At 36.1% G+C, this 14,828-nt stretch overlaps 1 protein-coding gene across 10 annotated transcripts in view; it reads left to right on the top strand.

Annotated features, from left to right (window-relative positions):
* The window catches only part of SENP6 (SUMO specific peptidase 6), a 116,375-nt gene that overhangs the window by 33,253 nt on the left and 68,294 nt on the right, over nucleotides 1-14,828 (top strand). For 4 of the 10 annotated variants that reach the window (XM_080664681.1, XM_080664678.1, XM_080664677.1 and 1 more), the window contains 3 exons: nucleotides 7,565-7,707; nucleotides 8,490-8,594; nucleotides 12,967-12,984. In XM_080664681.1, the coding sequence (XP_080520807.1) occupies nucleotides 7,565-7,707; nucleotides 8,490-8,594; nucleotides 12,967-12,984 (266 nt within the window). Of the gene's footprint in view, nucleotides 1-7,564; nucleotides 7,708-8,489; nucleotides 8,595-12,963; nucleotides 12,985-14,828 lie in introns of all 10 variants that reach the window. The other 6 variants (XM_080664680.1, XM_080664676.1, XM_080664685.1 and 3 more) reach the window with 2 other exon arrangements.

Here is a 14,828-nt window from a genome sequence, read left to right as displayed (position 1 = left end):
TTATTTATATAAGTACTGTGTCATATAATAAAATGGGTAGGGAAAGATTTTTGCTATAGTATTATCATTCAGTGCTTTCTTTTGAGTTAATTTCCAAAAATCATCTAACAACCTAACATTTAAAAAGATAAAAATTGTAATTAAGAATCATTGTCTTTCTGAATTTGGGTGAAATATACTGAAAAGACTTTTTTCAAGACTCAAGAAATGGGTAGTAATATACTTGTTACTTCTAGATTGTATTTTTAACCAAATACTTAGAAGTCATTGCAAATTTTAATTACTGTTAAATTTTGGGTGCCTTTACTAATACAATATTTTTTATAAAAAAATTTATAATTTTTGGGTCTTTAAAACTTGGACCTGTATACTTAGCTCATTTAGTCCATGGAAAATGTCTGCATAGAACTTATTTGACAACGTCAGTTCACATAGACTAGCCAGTCAGTTAGATCATGTAATATCCTATATAATAAAGAGGTAATATGCAAATTGACCATATCTCCAACACACAAGATGGCCGCCTCCATATGGTCAAAGATGGCTGGCATGGGAGGGCAGTTGTGGGCGATCAGGCCTGCAGGGGAGGGCAGTTAGGGGCAATCGGGCTGGCAGGGGAGCAGTTAGGCGTCAATCAGGCTGGCAGGGGAGTGGTTAGGGCAGGGGCAAATTTTTTGACTCGAGGGCCACAATGGGTTCTTAAACTGGACCGGAGGGCCGGAACAAAAGCATGGATGGAGTGTTTGTGTGAACTAATATAAATTCAAAGTAAAGGAGCGGAGGGGAGAGCAAGAGAACCGGATAGAACAGCTGGATCCGGCCCGCGGGCCGTAGTTTGCCCAAGGCTGGGTTAGGGATGATCAGGCTGGCAGGCAGAAGGGGTTAGGGGCAATCAGGCAGGCAGGCAGGCAAGCAATTGGGAGCCAGCAGTCCTGGATTGTGAGAGGGGCCTAAACAGGCAGTCAGACATCCCTTGAGGGGTCCCAGATTGGAGAAGGTGCAGGCTGGGCTGAGAAACACACACCCCCCCCCCTTGCACGAATTTCATATACCGAGCCTCTAGTTTATCTATAAAAGTCTGTTTTCATTTTTTATTTCAAATATCCATGTTAATTTCATCATCATGACAACCATTTCACTTCAGGATCTCAAGGCAGAAAATATGGCCTTGGTTTTGATCTGAGTTTGTTACCTGGTTATAGTAAGTCACGGCAGACTTCAGTCTTTTTTAATTTAATTCATTTTTTAGTTTTCATTGATTTTGAGAGAGAGAGGAAGAGAGAATAGAGGAACATTGATGTGAAAGCTTAACATCCATCTGCCGCTTCCTGCAAGCCTTCTACTGGGGACTGAGCCCAAAACCCAGCCTGGAATCCAACCAGTCACCTTTCTGTGCACAGGGGCAAGGCACAATCAACTGAGATACACGGGCCAGGGCAATTTCAGTCTTTTTTTAAATTTATGCTTTCTTTGAGTTGTTCTCACTTGATTTTTCTTTGGGCAATGATTTTCTTGAAAATAATTGGAGTAGAAGATAAAAAGATCATAAATGTAAATTTTCATTACTTTTGCTTTTCCATTTTGCAGCATAGCTGAATTAAGAAAATCCTACTTTGGTTCAGAATACCCAGTTTCTAACCCATGGTTCACCTTTAACAGAAATATATGTAAAACAGGGAAAGATATGAAGCGCTACTACTATTTTATGTGCCAAAAGAGATTCCAGATACTAATACTTCAAATATTTGTTTTCTGGAGGTTATTAGATTCTAATACAAGTTGTGAGGATTATGTCTTTGTTTTCTGGAGTGGAAAAAGGTCTATTTTAAAAGGGAAGATGGGGGAAGGAGATAATTGTATAATGCCTCTTTTCTAGATGGGTGTTAAATTAAGTGTCAAAATGAAGATTGAGGACTTAGGAACTGATTTTCTTAAAACTATTCATGCCTATTTTTTCCTTTCCTAAAGTCTTTTGTTTATTGGGGAGTGAGGGGGGGCGTGTTACAAATTCACAATGGCTTGTACGTCATATACAGATCGGAACGGATCATTGCTTTAAACCAGTGGTTGGCAAAATGCGGCTCGCGAGCCACATGCGGCTCTTTGGCCCCTTGAGTGTGGCTCTTCCACAGAATACCATGGCCTGGGCGAGTCTATTTTGAAGAAGTAGCGTTAGAAGAAGTTTAAGTTTAAAAAATTTGGCTCTCAAAAGAAATTTCAATTGTTGTACTGTTGATATTTGGCTCTGTTGACTAATGAGATTGCCCACCACTGCTTTAAACTAATGTAACTCCTTTTCTTCATTTAAAAGTGAACATGGAATTAATAGAAAGCCTTTATTTTAGTTCAAAGTGTCTTTGTATTCTTCCCCTTCTCTCTCACAGAATAACCTCTTTGTTGTTGGGTTTCTGTAGTTTCATTGTGCCTCTTTAGAATGTATGTCTTTTATTAGTTCTGAAAATATTTTAGCTATTATCTTTGTAGCTATTACCTTTCCCCATTATTCTTTCTGGAACTTTTATTCATATTAATACCATTTTTTCCCATATTCTTTATAACCTGTATTTTACATATGAAATTAAAAAAAGGATAAAGAGTAGAGAAAGAAACCATCCTTGTACAATATTCTTGGTCATTTTCTCAGAGGTATCTTCTAATTCACTAACATATATTCAACTATAATTAATCTGCCATTTAATCTATACATATATGTATTTAAAAACATTTCAATGACATAATTTGTAGAATTTCTATTGGTTCTCTTTCAAAAAAAATTTTTTTTTAATATTTACTGTTTCCCTTTTGTTTTAAGAACTTAAAAATGACACCCAGCTGGCATGGCTCAGTGGTTGAGCATCAACCTATAAACCAGGAGGTCACAGTTTGATTCCCTTTCAGGGCACATGCCTGGATTATGGGCCAGATCCCCAGTGTGGGGCATGCAGAAGGCAGCCAATCAGTGATTCTCTCTCACCATTGATCTCTCTCTCTCTCTCTCTGTTTCTCTTTCTCTCTCTCCCTCCCCCCTGAAATCAATTTAAAAATTTATATATATGAACTTAAATGCCATTAATGTCTCTAATCATTTAGTAGATTCTTTTAGGTTATATTACCTGAAGTTCTTAGTTGCTGAATTTCCTGAATACTTGTTTTTAGTTAAAATCACTATGTGGTGTGTGATGATTGTGTAGAGCCGTGGTCGGCAAACTGCGGCTCGCGAGCCACATGCGGCTCTTTGGCCCCTTGAGTGTGGCTCTTCCACAAAATACCACAGCTTGGGCGAGTCTATTTTGAAGAAGTGGCGTTAGAAGAGGTTTAAGTTTAAAAAATTTGGCTCTCAAAAGAAATTTCAATTGTTGTACTGTTGATATTTGGCTCTGTTGACTAATGAGTTTGCCAACCACTGACCTAGACTCTCGATTCCAATAATTACAAGCTGTTGTTGTTCCTTGTGATTAAGCCCCTATCCCAGTAGTCGGCAAACTCATTAGTCAACTGAGTGGCGAGCCGCAGTTTGCTGACCACTGCATTAGCAGAAAGCTTTTTTTTTTTTTTAATATAAGTTTATTGATTTCGGAGAGGAAGGGGGAGATAGAAGCATCAATAATGAGAGAATCATTGATTGGCTGCCTCCTGCATGCCCCCACTTGGGATCGAGCCCACAACCCAGGAATTTTTAGTATAGTTCCTTTTGTTTTTTTAGTGATAGGAAGGGGGAGGAGAGACAGAGAAGCATCTATTAGTTGCCTCCTGCACCTGCTTCCACCAGGGATCAAACCTGCCACCTTTTGGTGTACAGGACCAACTGAGCCACCTGGCCAGGGCAGTTCTTTTTATTTGACATGTTCTGCATCCTGATGATTTTCAGTGTTTTGGGGAGTAACATTACTTGTTTTTGCCTCTTGTTAACAATCAATATTTATATGTCTACAAACAATGCTATAAAAATTCATGCATTGTATTTTGGGAAAGCATAGGCTTTGGAGTTAGATTGGTCTTTTTAAAAATATGTATTTTATTTATTTATTTAAATATTTTTATTGGTTTCAGAGAGGGAGAGAAAGATAGAAACATCAATGATGAGAGAGAATCATTGATTGGCTGCCTTCTGCTTGCCCCCTACTGGGGATTGAGCCCCCAACCCTAGCATGTGCCTGACTGGGAATCAAACTGTGACCTCCTGGTTCATGGATCAACACTCAACCATTGAGCCATTCTGTTGGGCCATTATATTGTCATATTGTGAGCTACCTAAATAGTGATATAGATATGTTTATATTATCATTTGAAAGTATGAAAACATCTCTTTTTGTGTTTATATAGAAACTTTCATGCTAAAGCCAAAGTTATTGACCAAGTTGAAATGAAGTAGAAGGCATATTTGGCTGTACTTCCTACAGATACCAGCAAGGCCTGTTAAGTAGGGAAAAAGTTTATTTTTTGCTCTTGTGGGAAAGAGCTATGCTAAGATCCTCTACCCTCATCCCTTCTGTTTTTGTACCCCCCCCTTTTTTTTTATTATAAGAGCAAGTTTATTTAGAAAGTTACAGAGGTAGTAGAAGTGAGCCAACTGAGCTGCATAGGCTCAGAAAACAAGTTACAGAAGCAAAAGAAGGGCTCTAGGAGTTTAGGAGAGAAAAGGGCAAAAATAATCTGCCGGGGCGGGGGTGGGTAACTAAAGACGTAGGCGTGCTCTGGAGAGAGCATGCCTATTTTTCTTTTAATTTTCTCATATATCTTTGGTGATATTTAAATGAAAAGAAAATAATACCAGCCCAGATGGCCTGGCTCAGTGGTTGAGCATCCACCTATGACCCAGGAGGTCATGGTTTGATTTTTTTTTTTTACTTTGGGATGTAGTTCTATTTTATTTTTATTTTTTAAATAAATCTTTATTGTTCAGATTACAGGTGTTCCTCTTTTTTTTCCCCCATAGCTCCCCTCCACCTGATTCCCCACCCCACCCCATGCCCTTACCCCCTGCCACTGTCTTCATCCATAGGTGTATGATTTTTGTCCAATCTCTTCCCGCACCCCTCACATCCCTTTCCCCTGAGAATTGTCAGTCCACTCCCTTTCTATATCCCTGATTCTATTATATTCACCAGTCCATTCTGTTCTTCAGATTTTTTATTCACTTGATTTTTAGATTCACTTGTTGGTAGGTATGTATTTGATGTCATTTTGTTGTTCATAATTTTTATCTTTACCTTTTTCTTCTTCTTCCTCTTCTTAAAGAATACCCTTCAGCATTTCATGTAATCCTGGTTTGGTGGTGATGAACTCCTTTAGCTTTTTCTTGTCTGTGAAGCTCTTTATCTGACCTTCAACTCTGAATGATAGCTTTGCTGGGTAGAGTAATCTTGGTTGTAGGTTCTTGCTGTTCATCACTTTGAATATTTCTTGCCACTCCCTTCTGGCCTGCATAGTTTCTGCCAAGAAATCAGCTGACAGTCGTATGGGTGCTCCCTTGTAGGTAACTAACCGTTTTTCTCTTGCTGCTTTCAAGATTTTCTCTTTGTCTTTTGCCCTTGGCATTTTAATTATGATGTGTCTTGGTGTGATCCTCTTTGGATTCCTCTTGTATGGGGTTCTGTGTGCTTCCTGAACTTGTAAGTCTATTTCTTTCACCAGGTAGGGAAAGTTTTCTGTCATTATTTCTTCTAATAGGTTTTCAATATTTTGCTCGCTCTCTTCTTCTGGCACCCCAAAAATTCGGATGTTGGTACGCTTAAAGTTGTCCCAGAGGCTCCTTACACTATCTTCATATTTTTGGATTCTTTTTTCTTTCTGTTTTTCTGGTTGGGTGTTTTTTGTTTCCTCATGTTTCAGATCTTTGGTTTGATTCTTGGGGTACGTTGATCTACAGTTGAATTTCTGTATATTCTTTATTTCAGACAGAGTATGCTTAATTTCTGACTGGTCCTTTTCCATTTTTTTGGCATTCTCATTAAGATCCTTAAAGGTCTCACTAAGTTCCTCAGCGGTTTTTAGAAGATTCTTGAGTAACCTTATAAATGTGGTTCTGAACTCTATGTCATCCAGTAGTTTGCTTTCCTCCATTTCTTTCATTCGTGACCTGTTTCTTTGTCTCCACATTTTGTTGCTTCCTTGTGTTGATGGAGTGGCTTTTTGTGGTAGGTGACCTATAGGGGCCAGTAGCTCAGCCTCCCCAATCACCTGAGGTAGACGCCTTTGGTACACCCCTTTGTGGGCTGAGTGCAAAGTCTTGGTGTAGTTAAGCCTTGATTGCTGTTTGTACACTGGGAGGAATTGACCTCCAGGCCAATTGGCTGTGAGGACCCGCTGTGTCTATAATGGAAGAACTGCTGCGCTGGAGACACGCTTATGGTGCAGGATTTGTTTCAGTGGGGCTTTGGTGCTCACTGAGTCTGCCTCTTGAATGTATCACTTATGGATGTGAGGAGTTGAAATTTGGTGTCATCTCACACTGATGACTAGGTACACTGGCTTCTGGATCTCCAATGGGGTGCAGGTCAGCTACTGTCTGAGGCCACCCAGCAGGCGCTACACCGAGAACTACAGTTTTCTCCTCTTTGCTTGGGGTTTGGAGGTTTTGGAGCTGTCTGACCTGGGCTGCAAGTTTGCTAGGTTAAGCTGCGATAGGGCAGGTCATTCATATGCTAAAGCCGCTGCTTGGAGCTTGGGTGGGTTTGTAGATTGTGCGGGGCGGGGTCTCAGGGCATGACTAGGCTAAGGCGTGGCAAATAGCGATGGCTGCCAGTAAGCCGGCTCTGTGTCTCTGACCATGTCCCCGCGTCCAGTGCCCCAGCGCAGTAAACAATTATTCCTGCGCGCAGCCCTGCAATCAAGCCTCCCTCACCTTCCGACCCCACGGCAGACAGTCCAGCTTCTCCCCGTAGGAGCCTGGGTCCCCCGCGTCTCCCCAGAAACTGGAGTTCAGAGTAATCGGGAGCTTGTCTCCCTTCGGGCTGAAAAAGCAGCACTCCTAGTCGCCCATCGCCAGCCCGATTCGCGCGCCTCCGTACCTCAGCTTTTCAGCGCTTGTGCACCTCTCAATGCTGTTTGCTCTTTCCTTCTAGTTGTAGAACTTCCACTCAGCCAGCTTTCCCGTGGTTCTGGGTGATAGATGTTTTGTCTTTTAGTTGTAGTTTTGAAATTGTTGTACGAGGCAGCAGTTTAGGTGTTTACCTATGCCGCCATCTTGGATTTTCCTCCATGGTTTGATTTTTGATCAGGTCACATGCCCAGGTTGCAGGCTCGATCTCTAGTGTGGCGCATGCAGGAGGTAGCCAATCAATGATACTCTCTCATTATTGATGTTTCTATCTCTCTACCTCTCCCTTCTTGGCTGAAATCAATAAAAATATATTTGTAAAAAAGAAAATAGTTTCATAAAACCCATGTTCCTCTATGTGTGTGTTGTCCTTAGGAAAGAAAAGTATTATAGTTGAATTACTCTTCGATCCATGCCATTGCCATCCTTCCCACCCCTTCCTAATAGCTATTATATTTTACCACCTTTCTAATAAATTAGTTTTCAAATAGTTGTTGATAAATTATGAATTTTTTTTTTTTACAGTTAAATCGTCAATCTGAAATTGTTGCTACTGGTTCTGGTGATTCTTGGAAGATATATGCAAGACGAAACAAGTCTGATAATTTTAAACCTTTAAAGGGCAACCCAATTGGACTTAACATGTTGAGCAACAAAAAGAAGTTGAGGTAAAGGCACTTCAACCTTTCCTAGTAGTTGTCATAGTGAACCACTGTTATTGATATGACTGAGCTGTTACATCTTCCAGAAATAGGGTTGAAAATCACTATTTCATTTCTACTTTGTCAATTTAGAGGCGGGCAGCTGAGGTACGTAAAAGCTAAGTAACTTTTGAGTCAGTGGCAGAATTAGAAGTAGAATTTAGAACTCATTATTTTCTTTACAATTAACATTTTATTTTGGCATGTAAGAAAACTAATGCTCATGGTTTAAAAACTTTTTATAATAGTCTCATTTATCAATAGAGAATAAGGAGAGAAAACATCTAAATTAATTTACTGGAAATCTTATAATACTAAACATTTAGAATTCATGATTTCTATTCTAGTGTTCTACTCTTTATCATCTTTCATAAACTGTATTGGAAACATCCTATATCATAAAAGGCTAATATGTAAATTGTCCCCTTGACTGGGAGTTCAACCTGGAGTTCGACCAGGGGGCGGGGCCAGCTGGCCAACAGCTCGTGGCCTCTCCCCCCAGCCAGCCTGGCCCGATCTGGACAGGACAGCTGGACCCCACCCATGCACGAATTCATGCACTGGGCCTCTAGTTCAGAGATAAATTCAGAAAGTTGAAAACTCTTAATGTACAATTTAACATGGCCAATTGGGTTTATACATTTTTTTAAGTGGTTTTGTGCATGCACTCAGATTTTAAAGGATTTATTTTACATATGTATATGTAATTTTCCCTCGTTCAAATTATTCTTTTTTTCTTGAATTTGTAGTGAAAATACACAGAATTCATCATTACGTTCTGGAACTGTTATTGATGGTAGATGTTTTCATCATGCTAATGCACAGATACCAGTTGTAAAAACAGCAGCTCAAAGGTAAAGGATTCTAATTGCCTTTGTTTAGGAAACATATACCATGCCCTTTAATAGGAGTTTTTTCACTATTTTTTTAAATTTGTGAAATTTTACTGTATCTATTGTTTGTAAAAATCATGTCTCTGAAATAACTCATGTCATAGAATTTTATTCTTTCATATTTGCTTTTGAATAAATTACATTCTGTACAGACTTTTTATTTATTATATTTTAATAGACTTTTTTATTGTTGATAGTATTACAAATATCTCCCATTCCTAACACCCCCCCCCCCCCCGCCCCGGCCCCTGCCCACCCTCCTCAGGTCTTCACTACCTTATTGCCTGTGTCCATGGACTATGCATACAAGTATATAAATTCTTTGGTCTATCTCTTCTTGTCCTCCCATCCTCACATTGAAGTATGTCAGTATGCCCCATGCCTCCTTTAAATAAAAGCCATTTTATTGCATTATATTCCAGTTAAGTTACACTAATTTTATTACATTGGAACCTACAGTATTTGACAGAGAACTCTTCAGCTGGAAGTTTAGCTCTGATGAGTAACACTACAGTTATTACCTTACTTTCTTTATAAGGCTCATAGGATTTTATAGTATCAAAATAAATCCAATATTTTAAATGTTTTAGAAAATTTTGTGTTTTAGTAGTCTTAATTGATTCTGATGTTCTCATTGGTTGTGGAGTACTACTTGAATCATGAAATAATGGGAAAGCTTGGTGTTTTAAATGCTTTTGACGTTTTTCATAACTATCTAAAAATGATTATGAAATTTCAATTCTGAGTCAATTTCAGTTTACTATAAATTCTAGGACTCCAACAATTAAATAAACTCTTTATTTCTTGCATTATGAATTGTTACATAAAAATTTTTATAACTAGTAAAATTTAAAGATTTGGTATATATGCTAGATGCTATTCTTCATTACTTAAAAATACCAATCTAGACTGCTACTCATTCAGAAAGTGTCCTATTATAAACCGTTATGTTTACTATTTACATAGATTTTCTATAACATGTATTTTTTACTTAAAATCTTAAATCTTTCTCATGTATTAGGATAGTAAAAAAAACCTGTTTTTACTAAAATATATCAGTTTTTAATCATACTTTTCACATAAAATATTTGGGAAATTCATCTAAAAAGAAAGAGAAGTCACTGCACATAGCAAAAATTGGCTTGCTTTATTACAAAGTACACAAACAAATCAAGCTCTCTGGCCTACATGTGGAACAAACAAGAGACTAAATAAGAAAAAGACAGTAATTACGGGGAAAGAAAAAGGAGAGGTATAATTTTCTCACACATTGATCACATTGATAGATTCCACTGCTGGTAAAGATCTGTGTTCTTGATATTCTGAAAATGTGCTCTAAGTTGAAATACTAATTTATGATCAAGTGATATGTTCTGCAACCAAAATTATTATTGCTTTTGAAGTTATCTGTTAGTTTGGATTTATTTACACTATGACTTCTCCTCATTCCCCTTTCCTCGTTGGTTATGTTAAAAAACTGACTTTATTCTGGAAATTGGATTGTTTTGTTTTGTTTTATTCTAGGTCTGCACACTTGTTATACCATGCATGTGTATCATTACTCATGTTCATGGAAGATTAGATTCTGTTAATAGGAACTGCTATTCACTAGTAAAATCTTCCTTAAAAATAAAAAAAAACAAAACCTGAGTTAGTTTATATTTAAAGAAAAAATCCCGAGTTAAAGTACTTGACAAGAAAAACTAGGAACAATAAGGAAAACCCAAAGTTTTGTCAGCAGGATAGATTCTACTTTTATTTTTTATTTATAGAATAAACATTTTTATACTTCATATTGCAGTGTAACTGTCATTAAAAATATTGTAAAATTCAAAGACAAGTCATTGAGAGTTTTTGCAGTTTTCTCTCTTCAAAAACATTCATTTCACACTATATACCAGGCATAGGTGAGGTTCAGAGTAGTCAAAGATGAATATGACAAAGTCCCTGCCTTAAAGTTCAAGTCTGATTAAGATAGAGGTCAGAAAGCAAGTGAACAAACAATTGCATGGTAATTGCAGTAGTAGAGATATACCAAGTATGTGTAGTACTATTTACAGAACAGGTAGGGGTAAAAAATTCACAAAGGAAGTGTTAAAGTAACTTTTTTTTTTTTTTAAATATATTTTATTGATTTTTTACAGAGAGGAAGGGAGAAGGATAGAGAGTCAGAAACATCGATGAGAGAGAAACATCGATCAGCTGCCTTCTGCACACTCCCCACTGGGTATGTGCCTGCAACCAAGGTACATGCCCTTGGCCGGAATCGAACCTGGGACCCTTGAGTCCGCAGGCCGACGCTCTATCCACTGAGCCAAACCGGTTAGGGCATTAAAGTAACTTTTGAGTCTACTAGATAAATGAGAACACTGCATGCAGTAGAAACCACATAGTCAAAGTCATGAAAATAGTTACCCATTGGTTTTACTTAGTGTAGGCCTCAGGTGACAGTAGCACATTGGCTTTTATAGCTTCTAGTTTTTATTTTTTTCAACCATTAATTTGAAATTAAAGGAAATGCCACCAATTAGTAATTCACACATACAGTCTATTCTTCTTGGACTGTGGTATAACTTGTCTCGTAAATAAATCAGACCTGCTTTTTGAATAATTTATAGTGATTTAGTAAGATACAGAAACAAGTATGTCACACCTTTTTAATCTTTAAGAAATGAATGAAGATTGTTAAAGTATCAGATCAGATTAGCTACTGTTTGGGAGAATATTACGATTCCAGTCTATTTTCTTACTGCTATTCCAAATGTTAATTTAATTCATATTAAATGATGGGTTCTTGATTTACTAACAGTGATGGAGGAGGAGGGTAGTATTTGGTATGGAAAAAAGCAGAAATTAAAAAATGTATATAACTCAATACCATCTTCACCTCTAATTTTCATCAGTCTTGTGAGCACATTTAGTGGTTTATGTTTTATTTACATTTTGCTTTTTGTTTTCTTGTTTGTTTTTATTAAGGGTAGGTAAAAAAGACTTGTAAGGCCCATAGGGAAAAATAAATATCTACAAAAACACTTATACACCATAAATGGGAAAATGGGCTCCTGGAATAAGCAAGATTTAATTATTAATGAAAAGCACGACTTTGAATGAATTTTTGAAGTCCTAAATCAAGTCATGGATACCAGAATCAGTCAGTCTCCCTTTCTTCCTTCCTTCCTTCCTTCCTTCCTTTTTCTTATTTTTCTTTTAAATTTTAAGAGCACTGGTACACCACTACTAGTTCAGGAATGAGATAGCCCAACAAGAATACAAGTTGACATTTTTACAAAGTCCTACATTACTAATTAGACTTCCTTCCCATTTTTTAAAAGCTTTTTTTTTTTTAAGTATGTAAGCTTCTCTAGGGCAGGACTTGATAATAAATACATATTGAGGAATATTGTAGATGTTGCATGACTTATAAATTAGATATATTACATATTCCCTCATTTTTCTGTTATTTATACAACATAAACTTATTATTGAAAATATTTTTTAAAAATTAGTGTTTCTTTTCAATGTTGTTTTTGTAAAACCAAGTTACCATATTTCTTTTTTTCTTTTTTGCTAGGATTAAATTGATTTTACCTGTGTGTTCCACATGCTAGGAATACAAGAGTTAATGTGGGGACTTAAGGATTTTGCAAACTGTTTTTGCTTAGTTCTGAATATTTAGTTTCTTTTATAATAAAGAGGAATATTTCTAGAATGTGAGTTTTATTCTAAGTTGAGGGCTTTTATAACTTTACTTTTAAGTAATTGATGTTGTTCGTTTTTTATGTTTTCTATGAACTATGGAGAAGGGTGGATCTTTTATACATTGGGATTTAGATTAGAGGCCATGATCTTAAATCCCACACCTTTCCTTATATCCCAAACCATATACTAAGGCTTTGGTGCAAAAGTTTCAACCTTAAAATTTCTTTTTCTTGCTCGAAGCAAATAATCACATCTAATAATAGGGTTGGAACCACTAAAATTTTTGTATAACTTTCAGGAAATTGTATTGTTTCTTGAAGACTTATTTGCATAACTATAAAATAACATATACTCAAATGCTGGGTGGTTAATGAAAGCTTTCAAGAATTTTTCTTATCTTTGTATATCATTTTTTCTTCCTTAAATATGTTTAGATATAAAGTATTTTCTCTATTGACAAAAATTGAAAAACAATTTATACATATGACAAGATTCAAAACATAGTATATAATGTGTTGAAAACAAATTAATCACGTTAGAGTTTTGCCTTATTTACAGTTAGTAAAACTACAGTGATATATCAAAAATGAGGTCTTGCCTCTTACATTTTTTTTCTTTTTCATGTTTTAAGCAGTCTGGACCAAAAGGAAAGGTAAGCTTAATATTGATGAAATTAGAGCATGGATATAATATTAAATATCAAATGATTTGTATGCTTTGAAAAATATCCATTGATTAGAATCATCGTTAAAACTTAGTAATTATTTTAATAAAATGAAATGTACTAGTAGAAAAACATGATATTTGGCCATGTTGGTAATGTTTCACCATAATTCTTAGTATAACACTTTTTCATGAATGGTTATTATATACTTATGCTGATGTGTGACTTCTTTTTTTTTTTTTTAAACTAGAGTGTTTCAGTGCCTTAGTAGTAAAGTTGATTTTAGTTCTATTACTAAAATCTTTCTTATTATATTTTACACTTTAGTAGAGTGAGGGGAAAATGGAATTAGAATACCTCAAGCTTGGAGTTAAAACTTTTTCACATCAAATGTATTCCTATTCTGACCCAAAAAATTTGTAACAGAATTTTATGATCATTGTTTGTTCCCTGTGTAACAATACTGGCAAATGCATTGTTCTTTTGCAGAAATGTTGAATAATGTAAATAACATGGGAACAAATTTTTAAGAACACATTTCTTTTAATAGTGAAATGGTTGTGATGCTTCTAAGGCAAATGTCCATAAGAATAGCTTCTTTGCCCTAGCTGGTGTGGCTCGGTAGATAGAGCGTTGGCCTGCGGACTGAAGGGTCCCAGGTTCAATTCTGGTCAAGGGCATGTACCTTGGTTGCGGGCACATCCCCAGTAGGAGGTGTGCAGGAGGCAGCTGATGGATGTTTCTCTCTCATCGATGTTTCTAACTCTATCCTCCTCCCTTCCTCTCTGTAAAAAAATCAATAAAATATTTTTTAAAAAGACTAGCTTCTTTGCTCAATGTATAAATGTAGAATATTTAATGCATGTGCATATTTTTTTCTTGCTTTTCTGAGAGTTCAAAAGCATTTTCTGAACCCTCTACCCAAAAAACAGGTTAATGGCCCTCATATTAAACAAATACTTTCATGATATTGGTGAATGTCAAAAGAAGGGACAGTCTATGATTTTAATTATATTTTAACTCTATAACTGTTTAACTGTATAGAGAGGGCAAAGAAGATAACGTGCAATATTTTATAAGACACATATTCCATCTTCATGAACACCAACTTTCTGAAATATAAATTTAAGGATGATCCTGTCCATAAAAGTTTTGGGCATATTTTACAATTCTGAAATATATCACAAACATTACTTGCTTTAGATGAATGGGTTGTGTAAATATTTTACTATTTATCTTCTGGCAAAGAAGAATTATTTTCCCATTGTGTCTTTTTTTTGTTTTTGAGTTAATCATTATTCTTGTCAAATATAAATGAGTCATTTTACATTTTTAACTCATAAGTGACTATATGTTTTCGAAAGCTATTAATAAGATGTTTTTAATAAAATTGCTGAAGAATGCACATTAAGGAACTCTTAATACAATTATATTGAAACAGTCTCTTATTTTATAAAAATATGTTCTTTCTTATATGCTATATCATAAGATAGATAAAATATAGTTACTGTTACATTATCAGAATAATATAACAATTTTAGGTTATTTTTTTTTTTAAATTTATTTTCTGTTACTGACAGTATTACAGATTTCCGCCCCTTTATCGCCCCCTCCATTCAGCCCCCTCCGGCCTTCCTGGCACTGTTTCCTGAGTCCATGGGATATGCATATATGCATATAAATTATTTGATTAATCTCTTCCTGCTCCCCTACCCCCCACTCGCTTCTCCTATGAGATTAGATTATTCTCTTATTCACAATAGCCTGGAGGGTTTATATTAATTTTTACTCCCACTGTTTTGGCTCCTTGGGCATATTTCTGTAGAGGAAAG

This window comes from Plecotus auritus, assembly GCF_963455305.1.
Source record: "Plecotus auritus genome assembly, chromosome: 4".
In the NCBI taxonomy this organism is placed as follows: domain Eukaryota; kingdom Metazoa; phylum Chordata; class Mammalia; order Chiroptera; family Vespertilionidae; genus Plecotus; species Plecotus auritus.
The sequence above is the reverse complement of the archived record's forward strand: the minus strand, read 5'-3'. Positions and strand labels throughout refer to the sequence as shown.